This window comes from Nuphar pumila, chromosome 1, assembly GCF_984573655.1.
Source record: "Nuphar pumila chromosome 1, dmNupPumi1.hap1.1, whole genome shotgun sequence".
In the NCBI taxonomy this organism is placed as follows: Eukaryota; Viridiplantae; Streptophyta; class Magnoliopsida; order Nymphaeales; family Nymphaeaceae; genus Nuphar; species Nuphar pumila.
In genome coordinates this window covers 52,470,630-52,491,643 of record NC_143249.1, presented here as the reverse complement: position 1 = coordinate 52,491,643, position 21,014 = coordinate 52,470,630, and the positions used below count along the sequence as shown (strand labels likewise).

Genomic DNA, 21,014 nt, shown 5'->3' with positions numbered 1-21,014 from the left:
AGTCTTTTTCTCCCAATCAGTTGTGAGAGATCTCAAGATTTTCTTCACCTTTTCTGTCTGAGAGTGGGTTACACCCAGAGATTTCAGATCGTTGGTGATGTTGGTGAATCTGGTGAACATCTCTGTGATGGGTTCATCTTTGTTCATTTTGAACAACTCATATTTTCTGACAAGATATGAGATTTTGGCTTCTTTTACTTTGTTGGTTCCTTCATGAATGACCTCCAAAGAATGCCAAATATCATATGCAGATTCACATATAGATATTCTATTGAATTCATTCTGATCGATGGCACAATATAAGGCATTCATAACCTTTGCATTTAGGTTTGCCATTTTCTTTTCTTCATCAGACCATAAGTTATACTCTGCGGAAGGAGATGTGTATGGATGCTCAACAATTTTCCATACAGCAAAATCTATGGATTTAAGAAATATAGCCATTCTGCACTTCCAATATCCATAGTTGGAGCCGTTGAAGAAAGGAGGACGAGATGCGTGTTGACCTTCAATATCACGAGCATAAGAGGTAAATGCCATATATGCTGGAAGACTTGTTATGTCGAAACCAGCAAACCTGCTCTGATACCAAATGAAATTCCACTAGAGGGGGGTGAATAGTGAAATACGATGCAAGTTGATATAATAAAAAATAAAGCAATAAGGCACAACACAATAAACACAGGATTTATACTGGTTCGGTCAAAACCCTGACCTACATCCAGTCCCCAAGCAAACCACTTGAGCTTTCCACTTTAACATCCGAGTCACCGGATAAATAGTACAACACCCTCTTCCTCAGAGGTCTTCTTCTCTCAACAGAGAAGGGGCACACCCTCTTCCACATAGGTCTTCTTCTCTCAACAGAGAAGGACAACACCCTCTTACACATAGGTCTTCTTCTCTCAACAAAGAAGGGCAACACCCTCTTTCTCAGAGGTCTACTTCTTTTAATAAAGAAAGAATACAGTGAATAACAGAAAGTTACAATACTTCCTATAGAACCTTCAGGATGATATGAATGCACGAATGAATGATTCTCATAATGTTTTGTTTGTCACTCAGAAGATACTCTTTGTCAAAGAGTTATTTTTGACTTTTTCTCTTTCTTTTTTTAGGCTCTTTTTCAAATATCGAATATGTATTTTTCTCGTTGTAAGCTCACTTGTCTATTCCATTCCCTTCTGTTTTGAATAGTTCATTTGAGTGTGTTTTTATAGCTTAAAAAAATAGTCGTTGGCTTTTTGAAATCGTAGCCTTTTTGAGATGTGAAATGTCATGTCATTTCAAAAAACATCTTTAGAGAAATTCGAGAAAGTCTTCTTTCCATAAAAGTAAAATATAAGGTACACTAGTCATTGTAATATTTTAGGTAATACATATTTTATGTAAAAAGTCTATTTCTTACAATAGTACATTGAACGTTGGATTGTAGGCTATTATGTAATTTTGTCTTTATTCTAATTAATGATTTGAGGTACATAAGTACTTCTTTACTTTAAATGAGTGTAAGTACAATGAGTGCTTTGAGATATTTATTTGTACATAGTCATGTCAAGTGTTTTCTTTATATTGTGTTTTTCAAAGTCTACAGAGAGAATGAAGACTACAAGTAAGTCGACATTCTTGAGAAGGATATTTAACAAGGATTTCTTACAGGAGGTATTTAATGTTATACAAAGAGAATGATGACTTTAAGTAAGTCGACATTTTATGAGTTTATAAAAGGTAACTAGAGTCTTTTCAAAACCAATATTATATTTGTTTTCTTTGTGTAGCCGATTTCATGTTTTGTCTTTTTCCTATATTTGAAATCATTTCTTTAAAGAAGGTAACTAGAGTCTTTTCACCTTAAACATATTATATTTGTTTTTTTTGTGTAGCCGATTTCATGTTTTGTCTTTTTCTTATATTTGAAATCATTTATTTAAAGAAGGCAACTAGAGTCTTTTCACCTTAAACATATTATATTTGTTTTCTTTGTGTAGCCGATTTCATGTTTTGTCTTTTTCCTATATTTAAAATCATTACTTTTCAAGTTGTCTTGTATATGATATAAGGTATAATTATTTATTTTCAAAAAGGAGCTTTTTGAAACTATCGTATACTTTTATGAAATAACTTTTATGAGTGAGTATGTTTTCTGAAGGTTCTGTTACATATGACTCTAAAGAAAAAAAAATCTTCAACTTGAGGAAGCCGATCTCTTTAGATGGTCTTTAGGAGTGCATGACTCAACAAGCTTTTTCTTCAAGGAGTATGATTGCATCATAGTTGTACTTGAACAGGAGGTCTCCATCATTTTTGAGTGAGATATCCTTGCATCAAATACTCGTTAGATATATGGCAAAAACATATCCAGTCATTGTATAACATTTTTCAAGAAGACATATTATCATATCATATGAAATCAAATAAGACAGTGTATCATATTATGTGACATCAAAACAGAGTTTCTCAACAATATATATATATATATATATATATATATATATATATATATATATATATATATATATATATATATATATATATATATATATATATATATATATATATATGACCTCATGCGAGCCAAGCCGAACACCCAATGTTTGGGCTCAACTCATTCAAGCTAAACGAGCTGCTCGTGGCTCGGTTTGCCAACTATATGAAGTTGATCATGAACAAGCTTGTGAGATGCTAAACAGAGCCAAGTCATGAGAACGTTTACCAGCCTTATGGTAGAGTGGTAGCGAGCTTGAGGAGAAGGTGATGTAGATGCCTTACCTAACATAACTTGGCGTGTGCCTGAATGTTTGGTGCCTCAAATTCTAAAAAATAGACTAACACCATGCATTGGGCCTCACCCTATGACAGGGGCGTAGCTAGGATTCATGTGAGGGGGGGCAAACAGGGGTGAAGAAAAAAAAATTATTTGTGTGATAGTCGGGGGTTCGGGGCCGCGCCCCCGATTTTTTTTTTTTGAGATAAAATAAAAATGGCTACAATTATTAATAAAAATCTATTTCATATGGACAAATCAAACTATTTGCTGCAGTAAGGGCTGGGCTAGGACTGGGCTGGGCTAAAAAATGGATAAAAATCTATTTCATATGGAATCAGGGCAGGGCTAGGACTGGGCTTTTATAAAAAAAAAAAAAAATTAACTGTTTGGGGGAGGCAGCAGCCCAGTCCTGCCCCCCCTAGCTACGCCCCTGCCCTATGAGAGAGTTGGTTCATGTGGGAATGCTGAAAACATTTCCTGACTCGAATCAACTATGCTATAAAACTTTCTGCACAAGACAGGAAAACTCTAAATTCAACAAATATCCAAAATGACGCCATTATTAAAAAAAAAAATAGTCCCTTGTTTTGCGTAATTAGTTGCAAGTTCAGGGCGAGTGTGGTATTGCGGCTAATTGCCCCCAATGAAAGGTGCAAAATTCTAGCGATAATAAATACCCAGCGAGGGAGACGATCGAGTGGAGAAAAAGTGAGTAAGGTGGGGTGGGACTTTCTTCCTTAGGAATCCTGAGTCCCTCTGTAGAAAAAGATTCCGTGAGAGAGAGAGAGAGAGAGAGAGAGAGGATGCATCTCTACAACGCGTGGCTTCCTCCTCTCGTTGCAGAGGCATGCAAGGACGAAGCCGATTCCTTCTCGCTCGTCGTCAATTCGGTGAAGGAATCGTGGCGACCCGATTCCCCCGATTCCGTCTACTCCACCCTCAAATGGATCTCCATCATCGACCTGTGAGCATTCCTTTCCTCTCCCCCCTCTTCCTTTCTGCACAATTCGTTTAAATTTGCCAAAAAATCACCTGTTTTTGCTATTCATGGCTATCCTTTTTCTCAATTTTTGTGGGTGTTCTTCAGAAAAAGTTCAATTCTTCTTTGGTGTTTTTGATCGCATGAGGCGTTTTTCATTTGTTGTTTCTCTTTCTTCATATTCAATAATTTAAGACGGAAATCAGGTTTTTTCTTCATTTCGTCGTTCCACGGGTTTTCTATAATTAAGTCAGAAAACATGGTTAAGATTCTTGTGGTGCGTTTTTAACAGTAATTTGTGAATATGTTCGTTTAGACGTTTCCAGTTTTTGATTTAATGGCCGATTTTCTTGAATGCGTTCTTGGGCATAAGGTGTTTTTTTTTGGTGATGCATTGATTGACGCTGAGGCCGTGCTCATGTAGCAATGCAAATTATTGGTAGGTACCCTGTGAATTGTTTCAGTTTCAAGTTTCAATGGGTGATTGTTTGAATACCTCCTTGGGCATCGATTAGAGAGACTTGACAGTTTTTGGCCTATTATTTAACCCTCCAGATTGTCTGTTTTACGATTCTTGTGCCACACCAATGTGCCTCAGATTATTTTCTAGGTGGCATGGCCCTGGGCTGCCCGAGTTACCATTGCTTGTCTAACTTAATCATGGTAGTTCAACTTAGCTTGAATTGGTAGTGCGAATTTTGAATTGGATACTCGAGATTGATTGAGTCTTGAAATAGCTCAAACCTGCATTGACTGATATTAGAACCTTCTTCATGACTTCTAGTGACAAACTAATACAAGACATTACCATGTGGCTGGATAATTTGTTACTGGTCATTAGACATGGGCTCACTGCCAAGGTTCCTTCTGTTTTCTACCTACCAATTGTTCGTGACTGTTAAACATGCTTCCTTTATGCAACATTAAACTTTCCTTACTTCTTTAGCGTAGTTTACTTTGAAGAAAATTGTTTAGTTGCTTGTTTATTTCAACCAACAATTAATTTTCTGTTAACGTGCGCTGAAATTTCTGGTTTATATATACTGTATATGTATTTTTGTTTATGTATTCCATGTTTTTATATTCTGTGAAAGCATGTTTCCAAATTCCGTTATATATGCTGAAATTTTCTGTTAATGTGTTCTGAATTTTCTGTTTATATATATAATCACGTTTCTGTGAATTTTTCTGTTAATCTATTCTGTGAAAGCATGTCATTAATTTAAATATGTGATTTTGTTCGATTTAATCATATTTTATTTTGTATTTGATCTATTTTTTGTTCGTTGCATACATCTTCTTATGTTTCATTTTATAATTGAGGTACCGGCTAGGCCGACTAGTCCCGTCTAGTCTTTTTAAGGATCTACTAACTAGGGACCGACTACACCTTTTGATTACATAGGTTATGGATGAAGATACCTGTGATTCTTTAACATTCTTAGTTTCACCACTGGAAGGTCGTCTTAAGAACTTAATCTTAATGATTTGCGATCAGGTGCCAATTTTGCAGTGGGTAACATGACATAAAGTCACATGGATGAATTGCAAGAAAGTATATTTTGCTTCAGAACTGTAACGCCCCAAAATTTCAAACTTATAAACCTTTCTTAAGAGTTTAAAAGGCTGAAAATTCTTTTCTTATCAGAGTTTTTGAAAGAGTTTTGTTTAACATATCAGCGAAAACAATTTTCTTTGAATAAGAAAGATGAAAGGCAAGTTGACAACCTTGAGCGCGTTAGCGTAAAAATCCACATTTTCACATAGAAGTAACTTGCAAACATTTTAATAAGCCATTGCATTCAAAATAAGATTTGATTGTATAAAACTTGATTTTCTTGAGGAAAACCCTTGCCAAAAACCCAAAAGTACAGGATGCGAGCTGACAGCAAAACGATAGGATCTCGAACCATCTCGCAATCACGCCATCACCTATCTCGCAACCTATTCATCACCTATGCCCATAAAAATGGGTCAGTCTCACGAAAAACTGGTAGGTGCATAAATATGACAGTGGATAACAAAATTAAGTTGTATGCATTTAATTCTATCATGCTCAACAATTTATACAAGTGAGAAACTATATAAGCAGTTCATCAACACAAGTAAATGCTACAACTAACCTAAACAGTTCATCAATACAAGTAAATGCTACAACTAGCATACAACAACAACAACAACGCCTTCATCCCAAAACAATTGGGGTCAGCGATATGAACCAAAAAAGAAAATCATTCTGGGTCTTCCACATGAATCCTTCTCCTCCAATCATTTCTATCCAATGCCATGTCCTCGGTGAGGTTCAAAGCATTCATATCCTTTCCTATCATCTCCCTCCAAGTCTTCTTAGGCCTACCCCGATCTCTTTTAACTAATATATTTTTCCATTTCTCCATCCTTCTAATTGGAGCATCATTAGGCCTTCGCCGAATATGTCCAAACCACCGTAAACGATTCTCTCTCATCTTATTTTCAATGGATGCAATGCCTACCTTCTTACGTATCTCCTTGTTCCGAATCTTATCTTTTATTGTATTTCCACACATCCATCTAAGCATACGCATCTCAGCTACACTAATTTTTTGAATATGATGTCTCTTGACAGCCCAATATTCCGTACCATATAGTAAAGCAGGCCTAATTGTCGTCCTATAAAACTTTTCTTTCAACCGCAATGGCATTCTACGATCGCACAACACTCCAGTTGCACTTTTCCATTTCATCCACCCAACCTTTATCCTATGATTTACATCTCCATCAATTTCTCCATACTTTTGAATGATAGATCCCAAATACTTGAAACAATCATCCACTAGTATTTCTTGCTCACCAAGCTTCACTACACTCCCATCACTACTTCGTTGCTTACTAAACCAACATTCCATATATTTTGTCTTACTCTTACTCAACTTAAAACCTCTTGCTTCCAATGTCTGTCTCCATAATTCTAACTTAGCATTAACCCCAGCTCTAGACTCATCAATCAAAACAATATCATCATCAAACAAGATACACCACGGCACATTTTCTTGAATTGATCTCGTAAGCTCATCCATCACTATAGCAAATAGGAAAGGGCTTAATGCAGATCCTTGATGTAACCCAACCGTTATAGGAAAATTGGTTGTCACCCCTCCACACGTGCGGACATTGGTTACTACTCCTTCGTACATACCTTTAATTATACTAATGTACTTGAGAGAAACACCTTTCTTCATCGTTGTCCAACATAGAACATCCCTAGGTACTCTATCGTATGCCTTCTCCAAATCAATAAAAACCATATGCAAATCTTTGTTCCTCTCTCTATATCTCTCAATAAGTTGTCTAAGAAGATGTATAGCTTTTATAGTTGATCTTCCAGGCATAAAACCAAATTGATTCTCCGATATCATGACAACCTTCCTCAACCTATACTCAATCACCCTCTCCAAAAGTTTCATAGTATGACTCATGAGTTTTATACCACGATAGTCTGTGCAATCTTATATATCACCCTTATTCTTATATAGAGGCATCAAAGTACTCTTCCTCCACTCATTAGGCATCTTATTTGTCCACCAAATCTTGTTAAAAGGATTTGTCAACCATTCTAAACCTTTCTCACACAAGCATTTCCAAGCCTCGATAGGTATACCATCTGGGCCAACTGCCCTTCTTGATTTCATTTTCTTCAAAGCCGTTGCAATTTCTTTCTTTTGAATCTTGCGCATGAAGTCACGATTCATCTCATGAACAAGAATAGAGAAGTCTTCAAGATCCTGAGCATGACTTCCATTAAATAGCTTATCAAAATAATCTTTCCATCTCTCCTTAATCTCCTCATCTTTGACTAAAACCCTTTGCGTTTCATCTTTGATACATCTAACCATACCCAAATCCCTCGATTTCCTATCTCTCATCTTTGCAAGCCTATAAATATCCTTTTCGTTCTCTTTGGTATCCAACTTGTCATAAACCTCCTTATATACCTTATCCCTCACGTTTCAAACTACTTTTTTAACTTCCTTCTTTGCTATCATATACTTCTCCAAATTCTCATTATCACGACTCTTACTTAAATTTCTATAACACTCTCTTTTAACCTTAATAGCTAATTTGACATCCTCGTTCCACTACCTAGTGGTGCAACACCTTTGGACTCACCCAATACCTCCTTAGCCACCTTTCTCATGCCACCCGCTATCTTATTCTACATTGATTCTGAATCCTCCTCGAGACACCAATCAACTTCCTTAAGTACCCGCTCTACAAATATTCCTTGTTTAGCTCCTTTTAGTGCCCACCACTTCATTCTAGGATATATCCTATGTCTATCCCTTTTGCGTCATTTTCTAATTCTAAGATCTAAAATTAAGACTCTATATTAGGGGTGGCAATTTCTCACACGACCCGCCAACCCGCCTCTTAGGCGGGTTCGGGTTGGGCTTAAGCCAACCCGTTTAATAAAAATGTCGACCCGCGTAACCCATTTATTAAACAGGTCGGGTTCGGGTTGGGGGTATGCCAACCCGCCAACTCGGCTGACCCGTTTAATAAACGGGTTAGGCGGGCGGGTCAACCCGCCAACCCGTCTGCCGACCCGTCAACCCGCCAACCCGACCCGCCAACCTGCCTACCTGCCAACCCGATCCGTCAACCCGCCAACCCGACCCGCGAACCTGAAAACCTGTTTACCCGACCCAACCCATTTATTAAATGGGTTGGCGGGTCGTGTCGGGTTACCCGTTTATTAAACGGGTCGGGTTCGTGTTTGCCACAGCCGACCCGTTTAATAAACGGGTCGGGTTCGGGTTGAGGTATGCTGACACGCCAACCCGCCAACCCGACCCGATTGCCACCCCTACTCTATATTGTGTAGCTAGACTTTCTCCCGGTATAACCTTACAATCGATGCAACAACCCCTATCTCTCTTTATAAGTAGGAAAAAATCTATCTGACTTGTATTAACCCCACTTTTAAATGTTACTAGGTGAGACTCCCTCTTCCTAAACCAAGTGTTTGCTAAGATCATATCATAGGGCAAATCAAAATCTAAAATCCTTTCTCCACTTTCGTTTCTTTCTCCTATACCATAACCTCCATGAATACTGTCAAATCCATCCCTACTAATGCCTACATGTCCGTTAAGGTCACTGCCGATGAAAAGCTTTTCTCCATAAGATATCCCTTGTACTACTCTATCTAAATCTTCCCAAAATTGACCCTTAATGGAATCATCTAAACCTACTTGAGGTGCATAAACACTAATAATATTAATAATATCCGTACCTAATACTAATTTAATAAGTAAAATCCTATCACCCTTCCTATGGACCTCAACTACATTATATATAAACTCACGACTAATAACAATCCCTATTCCATTCCTATTCCTATTTATTCTTGTATACCAAATCTTATATCCCCAAGGTTCTATCACTTTTGCTTTCTCACCTACATATTTGGTCTCTAGTAGACATAAAATATCAATCTTTCTTCTACACATAACATCTACTAACTTTACCAACTTACCAGTTAAAGACCCTATGTTCCAAGTGGCTAACCTAATTTTATGGTCTTGAACTATCTTCCTTACCCCCACCCGTCCAACAAAGTGAGGGAACCCTTGCCTATTTGACACCACACCCGGGCGCCGGTGTGACGCGTTGCTTTTGGGCGGCGACCTAGCAACCCTTGCCCATTTATCACTGCCTCCGGGCCTATAGAGTACAGCGCGTCGCTCAGTAGTGAACGACCTAACGAAATTCTCATATTGGTTCATATTCATAGGGTGTGACTAAGTTTTTATGTTGCCTGTCACTGGCCTACCGCAACCCTCTTCTTTTATCCGGGTTTGGGACCGACAGTGTATAACTAAACAGTTATACACATGCGTAGTTTAAATGCTATAACTAGCATAAAAAATAATTAACAAACAGTATAAAGCAAACATGATAACTTTTGTTTTGATACTTAGCTGGCATGCGGGTACGTACAAGGCACGAATCGTAGAAACAACTAAGACTAGTTCAAGGGTCTATTATGCCATGATTTTCAAATACCTCGAATAGCTAGTTGAGTCTACTCTTAAGGGGACGGTCGGTGATCGAAAGAGGATTCCTCAAAGGCATACGTAGTGTAACGCCCCAAATTTCAAACTTGCGAACCTTTTCAGAAAATCAGGCAAGAGACTAGAAATATCTCTTTATTTCAGAGTTTGTTTATGAAATCAGCGGAAGATTTTTCTTTGATAAATCATAAGGCAAGCTGACAACTTTGGGCACATTAGCTAAAAGAATCAAAACTCACAAGATTCAGATATCCTAAGGGAAATCCGATACAAACCCAAGCATCCAGGACGCGAGCTAAGAGCAGGAAAAGGAGTCTTGAAGCCATCTTGCAATCGCGCCATCGCCCGTAGATTACCTAATCATCACCCGTACCCATAAAATAGGTTAGTTTCACGAAAAACTAGTAGGTGCACAAGAGAAACTACAAAAAACTGAATTAAATACATTTAATTCAGTAGGCTACGCAGTTTAAAACAAATATGCAGTTAAACAGGTAAGCAAAGGCAAGTAGGTGAATAGTGCAAACGCGTAAGTAGTACAAGCGAATAAGTGATGCGAGTGAGTAAGCAGTGCAAAGCAAGTAAACAATTCAAAACAAGTAAGCAGTGCAACTGACCAACGCAGCATACGATCCATTTGATCGTAAGCTGTGAACTACTATGCAACAAGCTTGTTCTCGTTCCTAGAACGAGGTCTCTGCATCTAATAACCATCAGGACATCGTTTGTCACTCACTACTTCTAACAAACGCTTTGTCCTGAACAACCTTAATCTATTCTCATCTCTCAAAACCTTACGACCAACTGCCACCTGTTATGACTCACTAAGGCAAGAAAAGTTCACCCTTCCGTAAAAAGCTCACTAAGGAGTCGGCAGCGGCGACGACCTTGTTCCGTCCTGCAATAAGAAACCAGGATAGGGGATGAGCCCCTGCTTGCCAAGCAGAAACAGAACACAAGGAGGGCTTAGCCCTCCCCCGAACAATAGAGGGAGGAAGGGGGTCTCGGCCCCCCCTTCCCAGCGAAACACGAAAACAGGGAGGGGATTGACCCCTTCCCTGCGCAATGAACAAGCAGGGAGGGGCTCGACCCCTCCCCCTGTATAAAAGACAAGCAGGGAGGGTCTCGACCCCTCCCCTAACATCAAGGGACCGAGGAGGGGGCTTGACCCCTCCTCCTGCATATTACGAAAGCAGAGGGGGGTTGAACCCTCCCCTGCATAGCACGTAGGTAGGGAGGGCTCGAACCCTTCCCCGCAACAAACAGAGGCAGGAAGGGTCGAACCCTCCCCTGCACGACCAAAAAGAGACAGGAGGGCTCGACCCTCCCTGTGAAAAAAGAAGGGACAGGGAGGACTCGACCCTCCCTATGACCAAGAAGAGACAGGGAAGGGTCTCAACCCTCCCTGTGAACACAAAAGGACAGGCAGGAGCCCCAAAACCCCCTGCCAGAACCCTTCTCACAGGCGGCAGGGGTTTTACCCCTGCAGACCTGTCGGCTAAGTGGCAGGGGCTCGACCCCTGCCGACTTACCTGCACAAGAGGCAGGTAGGGGAGGCGGGGCTTGCCACCTTGCCGTCCAAGGCACGAGCAGCCCCTCCCCTGAAGCCCTACGCCCAAGAAAAGAAGCGATGCAGGCGACAGCCCTGCCGCCTGCCGAAAAGAAGAGGGGGGAAAATGAGGGGAGGTGCTCAGCACCTCCCTCCCTGGCAGACCCACAACCACCACGATTGGTGGCTCTGGTCCACCGTCCCTTGAAGAGGAGGGTCGAGGGAGACGAAGAGGAGAGAAGGAGAAAAAGAAGCGTACCTGGGGGCTGCCGGCATCAGCGACGGCGTCGACAGATGGAACGAAGGTAGTCGACGACGACAGCAACAGAGGGGGGTATCTGGCGAGAAGAGGGAGCTCCTACATCGGGGGCTCCTCTGGGGAGGCTGCCGGAAGGTGCTTGTCGGAAGGGGGGCGTCGGGGGCGATGCTCAGCAACGCAGAGAGGGAGTCGGTCGGGGGAGACAGACCGAGAGAGGAAGAAGCGGGGCGGTGCCTCCCTTTCGGGTCCGGGTCCGGATCCGATCCGAATCCAAACTTAAAATTTTTATTTTTATTTTGATTTTTATTTTTTTCGGTTTATTACACGTAGACAACTGCTGCATCCTACTTCTACCGAAGATTGTGAGATCTACCACCTAGGATAATTTCTAGTAGTCCCATCCCCTAACTCCGATGATTGGGGATACCGAGTCATTGCCCGAGGGGTGGTTGTTAACAACCTGTCCATCCGAGTTTTTGTACCGTCCCATCCTCTCTCTTGACAATAAACAACAGGTCGAATGAGCGTTTCAAGTTTTATTTAACTGAAGACTCATTCTGTATGCTCTGGTCTGTTAGACCCAACTCGAGCATTTTGCCGATGAAGTCGAGTTATCACTATTTATGTTATTACAACATTGTGCCATTAGCATGATTCAAGGTCATATGACCGTCTCATCCGATCATCGTAGTACTGACATGACCCGCATATCTACGAGTGCGTTACAACAAAAGGGGTATAGGTTTCACAAAAAGGAAACCCCAACACAAAGTTTTGCAAAAGATGCAATGTAATGCAAAAACTCCTTTGACAAGTTTTATCTTTCGAAACTGATGTACAACACTTGTGCTATTTGTACGCTATGAGATTACCACTGATCTCTTGTCCGTTTATCATAGTATATGTATGCAGTGTATAACTCGATACTAGTTTGATAGACAAGACATGGGTTTCTCAAAAGAATCCCACACAAGCACATGTTCGTATCAATAAACCAGGGTTATCAAAGTCGTATCGGATACGCAAACAGAGGTAGTAAAAACCTCTCTCCCAAATATGTCGATTCGGGAGACTGGGTTGCAAACTCGCAACGACAGAGACTTCCAAAATCGAACTCATCAAGGCTACGCATTTGGCAACACAGATTTGCTTTTAGGAATCCCTTTTTAAAAACCGAAATACATAAGTGCTGCTTGTGTCATTTTGAAACAAACAAGCGAAATAGATTTCACTCTAGTCTTAAACTTACGCATGTGTAAGTTAGCATGAAAATGTGAGCTCATGCACAAGGCAGTGCGACAACAAGGTGCCAACAATCTTTAAAGTGCGAAGACGAGCATTGGGCGCAAGAATGCGTAAGTGGTGCGCGAGGTACGAAATCGTACCTCGACCACATAAACGTGCCAACAATAGAGGCGTAAGCAAATAAATGCACAAAGCAATGCACGAGGTATGAAACCGTACTTCAGCTAAACAAATGTGTAAGCAGGTAAACGTAGAAAAAGCAAATAGCCTGTGCACTAAAGCGCGACAACGAAAGTAAATGACAAAAAGCGATGCTTGATACGTGAAATTGCGTATCAAGCCAAATAAATGCGTAAAGAAAATCAGCCTGTGCACTAAAGCGCGATGACAAAAGTAAATGACAGAAAGCGATGCTTGATACGCGAAACCGCGTATCAAGCCAAATAAATGCGTAAAGGAAATCAGCCTGTGCACTAAAGCGCGGCGGCGAAAAGTAAATGACAAAAAGTAATGAGGACAAGGATCACAAAACTGCGTCCTTGAGTTTAAAAATGTACTATTATAAATATATATACATATATATTTAATTGTTTAATTTGCATTTTTAGTATTTTAACTTAGTTCAGTTTGTCCAAAGTCCATTGCGCAACTTTTTCCTACCTTGGGGAGTCTCGGGGTTGAGCTTGCCTTCGTGTGTAAGTAATGAAGGGCTCGGGCCGCGTTGCGCGAGCGGGATCCATCGTGCAAGCTGCAAAATAGAAAAACATGAATATGTATAATAAGCTCGAAAGGTAAAACAGGAGAGGCAGGTGGGTTCAACAGTTGAATCGGGCCCAACCCTGCCTGCAGTGGCCAAAGGTGAAGGGTGGGCTCGACTGATAAGCCGAACCTGATTCCAGTCCCAAATAAGAGTAGGGAGGGGCTCAACCCCTCCCTTTGCGTAAAAAGGGAAGCAGGGAGACAGGGAGAGGGCTCAACCCCTCCCTTGCAAAAAGGAGAAACAGGGAGGGGGCCGAGCCCCTTCCCTGTAACCCATTCAAGGAGACAGGGAGGGGGCTCGGCCCATCCCTGGCGAAAGAGGGAAATAGGGAGGGTGCTGAGCCCCTTCCCTGTATCTCATATAACAAGGAGACAGGGAGGGGGCTCAACCCCTCCTTGGCGAAATAGGGAACAGGGAGGGGGTCCGAGCCCCTCCCTCGCATCTCGTAAAATAGGGAGAGGGGGTCGAGCCCCTCCCTTGCATTCCCGCTAAACAGGGAGGCCCCCTCCTTGGCGAAAAAGAAATCAGGGAGGGGGCCGAGCCCCTCCCTCGTATTTTGAGAAGGCAGGGAGAGGGCTCGACCCTCCACTGCTAAAGGAGAAAGGACCGGGGCAGGGGCTTTGCCCCTGCCGACCGACCCAAAAACAGGCGGCAGGGGGCGTCATCCCTGCCGTCCTGCCGAAGAAGAGAAAAGAGGGACGAAGATGAAGAAAACAGAAGAAAAGAAGATGGAAGAAGAAGACAAAAGAAGAAAGAAGAAGAAAGATTAGGGGTTAGGGGCGTACCTGGAGGTCATCGGTGTCGGCGACGGCAGACGAACGAGAGGGTGAGAGAGTGTCGGGCGGGGGTGAGAAGGGAGCAAAGAAAGAACAAGGGAGAGAGCACAGGGACAGAGGGTGGTTGCCGGACGGGGCTCGCCGAAGGTCTGTCGGCCGGAAAGAGGGTGAGAGAACGGGGAGAGAGAAGAGGCGGGGGAGGGTTTCTGCCAATGAGGAAACCCTCCCCCCTCTCATGCCTATTTAAAGGCACGCGAGGGGTGTAGATGACCCAGTTTGGATCCGGGTCGGGTCCGGACCCATCCCGGGTCCGACCCAATTTTTTCCCAATGGATTTTACAAGAACAGTCTCTACTCAGGCTGCTACCACCAACCCTTTCAAATGCTTTTTTTGCATCTACGGATACACCATGATTATCAAGAGAAAAAATATGACAGTTGGATTCATGGTTGGAGACAAGTTTAACTTCCGGCGAACAGTACGGGCATCATATTGCTGTCTGCAGGGTTTACAACCTATTATACTCCTGGAAACATCATTTGACCAAGTGATCCGTTAGTGTAGAAGCTATAAAATGTTTTAGATAATGGGTTTTGGGTATCTTTTGTCATCTAAGCCTGCTCCATTCCAAGAAAGGTCTATCAACATAATATCTGAGTTTTTCTCTCAAAGTTTGTGCATTAGATTGTTGTTGGGTTGAACCTGACCATGAAGAGAGATTGTTGTACTCATAGGGCCTCTCAGCTAGTCGATCGAGTGTCTTTTCACATGGTTCCCTTGGTGCACAATCCGATAGTGTATCACACAGACAGATACTACATACATGGAGTTTGTATTCTGAGACAGAATCATCTAGATTATGTGCTTCCTTTGTTTGAACTATCCTGCTGTTTTGGTAAAAAAGGGAGGATGCTTATCATCTAACTTAAGCATCAGAAAGGACCTATGAAATTTGTCCTTTGGCTGCCCTACTTGATTATCAAGAATTGCAGTCTTATATGCAACCTGCAACTTAAACTTTAGTGACACCTAACATCTGAATCTCCATGTTTGTGTGCCTTTGGCTCATTAAGTCACAGCAATTGTTGAATCACAATTAATCCCACTTTATTCAAACAAATTTCTGTTGTTACATGTTGAATATGGCAGCTATATTTGGAGACCCAAGGTTGTAAATAATCACATATTTTGCCTTTTCTCTTGCCTGCTTTAATCTATGCATGTCAACCTTATCTTTCACACTGTTCTTGAGAAATGACCTCCAAACACATCCTTGCACCGGAGATGTGAGAAAGGTTACTCAAAGCCAAAAGTATTGTGGCTAGGCAAAGTCATGTAAGTGGTATGAGTTTTTGTGTTTCCATTTGATTCATAGTATTAAAAGGTTAGCATGATTTTGATATTGAAGTTGGTTCTATCTTGTAGAATATACATTTGGTAAAAATGGAAATATTTATGCGTGTGCATCCTTGTAGCTAAAATGCTCAGAAACATATGGAAGCAAAGATAGGAATTTTGAAATAGGAGACAATCATTCTAGAATTGTGATTTCTAGTTAAGAAGCATACTTCTTAGATGGTTTCACTTCTAAGCATGGAGGAAAATTTTCTTTTTCCCTAAAATTGGATAAGGTAATCATCTTGATCTTCCAATATGTAAATTAGGTTCTGTTTATGTTGACGATTTTGAACTACTTATCAATTTTGTGCTCCACTTTATGCTTCTGTTAAGAAGTCTATTTCAAAAAACTGAACGATCATAAGTACACTTTTGTTGTTTTGCAGCTACTTGAAAGCAAGAAGTGCGATTTCCTTGGAAGATGTGAAGGCTCTTATAGAAACTGGCCTAGATATATTTTTTGGATCAAATGACAAGCTTTATGTCCAGGTATAAGCTCTTTCTCTCTCTCTCTCTCTCTCTCTCTTGTTCCTTTGACCTTTAGGTGGTCTCTGCATCCTGAGGAAGCCATATCTCCGGAGCCCTCAGGATCATCATGGTTTGGTTTCTGCCAGTTCTTTTCCTGATCAACCTCTTGGTCAGGTCGAAATGAATCTGCAGTTTTGCAGGCAGGCAAGGTCTCCCATCCATGTGGGGAAGGAAAACCCGATACATGTGTCTGTAACATGCGGCCTGCACCATGTTCTTTTCCATGGAAAGCACATGCTTTACATGGGACATGAACATTCCCTTAATATAGGCAAGGATGCCTTCTTTCTGCAGCCGTATTTTCTATGTATTATGGTACTGATTTTCAAATGTATCAATTAGGTTAGATGGGGAAATATATTGATCAAATTGTTGAAGAAGTACAGGAAAGAGATTTCCTTGAAAGTTCCATGGCGGCCTTTGTATAATACTTTGATGAGTATTCACTTTACAAGGTAGTCCTTGCCAAACCCAATGGGGAATTCTCCTATAAATTTCATTTTGTCTCTATTCAGTTTCAATCACGTGACTATAACAGGTTTGACCTTGAAAAATACTTATTGCATAATGTTCAAACAGTAAAGACTAAAGAGCCACTTATACAGCATCCTTGTAATTTTCTTTTCACAGATTGTAATGTAGTTGACTGATCTGGAACACTTCCTGAATTTTGTGATTATTGGTGCCTTTTTATAAATTTGTGTGTTTCATTTGGAAACATTACCAAGCAAAATGTTTGTACAAGAAAAATATATATATTCATGGCGTATTCCTGTCTTGTTAAATTCTTAATATTCATTTTTTGATACCATGTACATGTTAAAATGTATCTAATATATATATATATATATATATATATATATATATATATATATATATATATATATACTGTATATTACATCAATACCCGATAGGGGTATTTTTGTAATTTCACATAGTTGTTTTAGAAACCAACTATTTTTCTTTTTTGAATAAATGTAATTTTTATTTTTATTTTTTAAATTCATTTTTTATTCTTTTTGAGGACCTAAAGGGGCTCCAACCTTAGAGTCGTTGGAGCCCCCAACGGTCACAAATGTGACCGTTGGGGGCTCCCAACGACTCTATGGGAGCCCCCTTTTGGCTCTCCTTTTGAGGCCCTTTGGCTCTCCTTTTTCCTCCTCTCCCTCTTGTATAAATAGGGGTGAACCCCTTGTGTATTCTCATTCTTGAGAGCTTTCTCTCTTCTCAATAAGAGGCTTTTTATATTGTTGCCTTCTTAAAGGCTTGTGCTTGTATTGTCCCTTTGTGGACTTGTGATATTGTCTCTTTTATTCATTGTTGTAAGTGCTTGTATGCACTCTTTACATTTCTGCAATATCTCATTACATGGTATAAGAGCCACTCGATTCTTGAAGGAAAGGTGTGGTTCGTGTATCTCATATTTAGTGGACATCTTCTCACTTCTTGGCAACATCATGGAGACAAAGATTGACCTATCTTTCAAGCTCAATGGAAAGAATTATATGATGTGGGCATCGGCAATGGAAAATAATCTCAAAGGAAAGAAGCTTTGGGGTTTTGTCATGGGAACCGTTCCGGAACCTAAGCTTATGCTCACGAAGGTGGAAGAAGGTCAAGAAAAGGCTCTTGAGGGAGATGCTCGCCTCAAGGCCATTGAAAGTCATCAAAAGGAAGTGGAAGATTGGGAAAGCAATCACGCAAAAATCCTTGCGTGGTTTATGAACAATGTGGAGCTTAAGGTATGTGCTAATATAGTTAAATTTCGTAGAGCCAATGAGGCTTGGTCCTTTATGAGGGGTATGTATACCCAAAAGGATCTTGCAAGAGCATACTTCTTGCAAGAAAAGATTAGAACCACCAAGCAAGGTGATTCTAGCATTCAAGACTATTATAGTGCCCTAAACCCACTATGGGATGAATTGGCTCTCTTGGAACCAAAATGGGTTTCTATGGAAGATATTGATTTAAGGCAAAAACAAATGGAACAAGAGCGATTGTTTCAATTTCTTTTTGGGCTACGTCCCGAATTTGAGCAAGTGAGATCTTCACTTCTCCATAGATCTATTTTCCCTCCTATTGAGGATGCTATTGCCGAAATCACTTAAGAGGAGACAAGGCTTGGCATGAGTAAGCATGTTGATGAAGTCCTTGCCGTATCAAAACCGGGTAACAATGTTAAAACCTATAAGCCTCCTCATTTTGGGAAACAAGGAAACTACAATGGAGGGAGAAAAATGATTGTTTGTCATTATTGCAATGAGCCGGGTCACATTAGACCCGCTTGTCCAAAGCTTATTGGAACCTTCAAGCCTAAAGTGGCCTCTCTTGAAGAAACCACCACCAAAGAAGATGAAGGCAAGAACAATGACATTAAAGAAACTCTTGGACAAATATCTATGGCTCTCCAACAAATGCTAAAAGTTTCTTCCTCCACATCGGGTGCGGCTATTGCTTCAACATCATCACCCGGTACGTATTCTTGGATCCTCGACTCCGGAGCTTCTTTTCATATGACCCCTCATGAAAATGCACTTAGTGATGTTTGCACCAATTCAAAGGACTCTTGTGTCTCTATGGCCGATAGAACCTTTTTGAAAATTTCAAGTATTGGCTCTTTTAAAGATTCACAAATTTTTTGTGTTCCAAAAGTAAGAGTTGTTCCCAAACTAAATTTAAACCTATTTTCGATTTCTCAAATTGCCGACCATGGATGTGAAATATCTTTCTCATCTAATGGTTGCTTTGTGCAGGATCTCCGGTCCGGGAAGCAGATTGAGCAAGGCCATAGAAAGGGAGACCTCTATTATATGGACCATCTTGATCTCCCTACAAACTTTTTTTGTTTTTATGTCCAAGAAAAAAACATGAAAACTTGGCATAAAAGACTTGGTCATCCAAGTTATTCCAAAATGTATCTCTTTCCTTTTGGAAACAAATTTTGTAAGAAAAAAGAAATTAATTGCAAAGATTGCATTTTTGGAAAAATGAAGTCTATTCCATTTCCAACTAGAACTTTTCTCTCATCAAGGCCTTTTGAATTGGTGCATTCGGATGTTTGGAGGCCTTCTCCGGTTATGTCTAAAGGGGGCTATTCATATTATGTTACGTTTATTGATGACTTTACTCGGTATGTTTGGATTTATTTCCTTAGTCATAAGTCAGAAGTATTTACTTTCTTTAAAGATTTTCATAAAAAGGTTCAAAATCAATTTCAAAGTAACATATCTATTTTAAGATCCGATTCCGGTGGCGAATACTTATCTCACGAATTCCAAAACTATTTAACCCAAAATGGCATTTGCCATCAAAAGTCATGTCCTAGGACTCCTCAACAAAATGGCCTAGCGAAAAGGAAACATAGGCACATTATAGAAACCGCTAGAACATTACTTGTTTCTAGGAATATTCCAAAGAAGTTTTGGGCCGAAGCCGTTCTAACCTCAACCTATCTAATCAATAGAATGCCCTCTTCTAAGTTAAAAAATGCTTCTCCCTATGAAAAACTCTTTAAATTTTCACCCGATTTCAATCGTCTTCGTATTTTTGGTTGCAAATGTTTTGTCCTACTACATAAAAAAGGATAAGTTATCTCCAAAGGCAATTGAATGTGTTTTTTTAGGATATGGTGAAAATAAAAAAGGGTATAGATGTTATGATTTTAAGAATGATAAACTATATGTGTCAAAAGATGTAACATTTCTAGAAGAAGAAAACGGTTTTGATAAAATAGAAGAAACAAATGAAATTGATTATATATTCTTATATGATCTTATTGATGACATACAAGAAGATTTTCTTGAAAACATAGACGATACTCGTGAGGTATCCCCTCTTGACATAACACTCTCAAACGATAGTGATTCAAATATAAATGTTCATGATAGTGATACCAATATAAATGTTTACTCAAGAAGAAATCAAGAAAATCCTATTAGTGCCCTCGAAAAATAGTCTCAAATTTCTGAATCTACTGAGGAACCACAAGTTAGGCATTCTTCTAGAATATCAATACCCCCAAATAGGTTTGTATCCTATGATTCCTTAACTCCCAACTATCGGGCATGTTTAATAACCCTACATTCTTATTTTGAACCGACCCACTATAATCAAGCTAAATCTATACCTCATTGGGTTGAAGCAATCCAAGTTGAACTAAATGCTTTAAAAAAGACCAATACTTGGGAAATAGTTAATCTACCCTCACACAAAAAACCTATTGGTTGTCGCTGGGTCTTCAAAGTTAAAACTAAAAGCGATGGCTCTTTAGAACGATATAAAACTAGATTAGTTGCTAAGGGATACTCCCAAGAATATGACATTGATTACGAAGAAACATTCGCTCCCGTAGTTCAAATGACTAGTGTCAGGACCTTAATAGCTGTCGCATCAACCAAAAAATGGCCTATTTATCAACTTGACGTAAAAAATGCTTTTTTAAATGGAAGTTTAAGTGAAGAAGTTTATATGCATCCGCCACCCGGAATAAATATTAAGCAAGGTCAAACACTTCGGCTTTTGAAGGCATTGTATGGTCTTAAACAAGCCCCTAAGGCTTGGTATGATCGTTTCAGTGATATCATGATAAAGTTTGGATTTCACTCTTGTTATACTGACACTGCTCTTTTTGTTAAACATGCAGGTTCTAGTATCGTAATTTTGTTGCTTTATGTTGATGATATGATTATCACTGGGAATG

The 21,014-nt window shown here is 40.1% G+C and overlaps 1 protein-coding gene across 2 annotated transcripts in view; it reads left to right on the top strand.

Moving 5' to 3' along the window:
* Positions 1 to 3,462: 3,462 nt before the first annotated feature.
* PA200 (proteasome activating protein 200) overlaps positions 3,463 to 21,014 on the top strand; it is a 187,599-nt gene continuing 170,047 nt past the window's right edge. Inside the window, exons 1-3 of one of the 2 annotated variants that reach the window (XM_089998177.1) lie at positions 3,463 to 3,731; positions 16,174 to 16,276; positions 16,658 to 16,770. In XM_089998177.1, coding sequence (XP_089854303.1) covers positions 3,571 to 3,731; positions 16,174 to 16,276; positions 16,658 to 16,770 — 377 coding nt within the window. In that variant the 5' untranslated portion in view covers positions 3,463 to 3,570. The remainder of the gene's footprint in view (positions 3,732 to 16,173; positions 16,277 to 16,657; positions 16,771 to 21,014) is intronic. The other variant, XM_089998185.1, reaches the window with a different exon arrangement.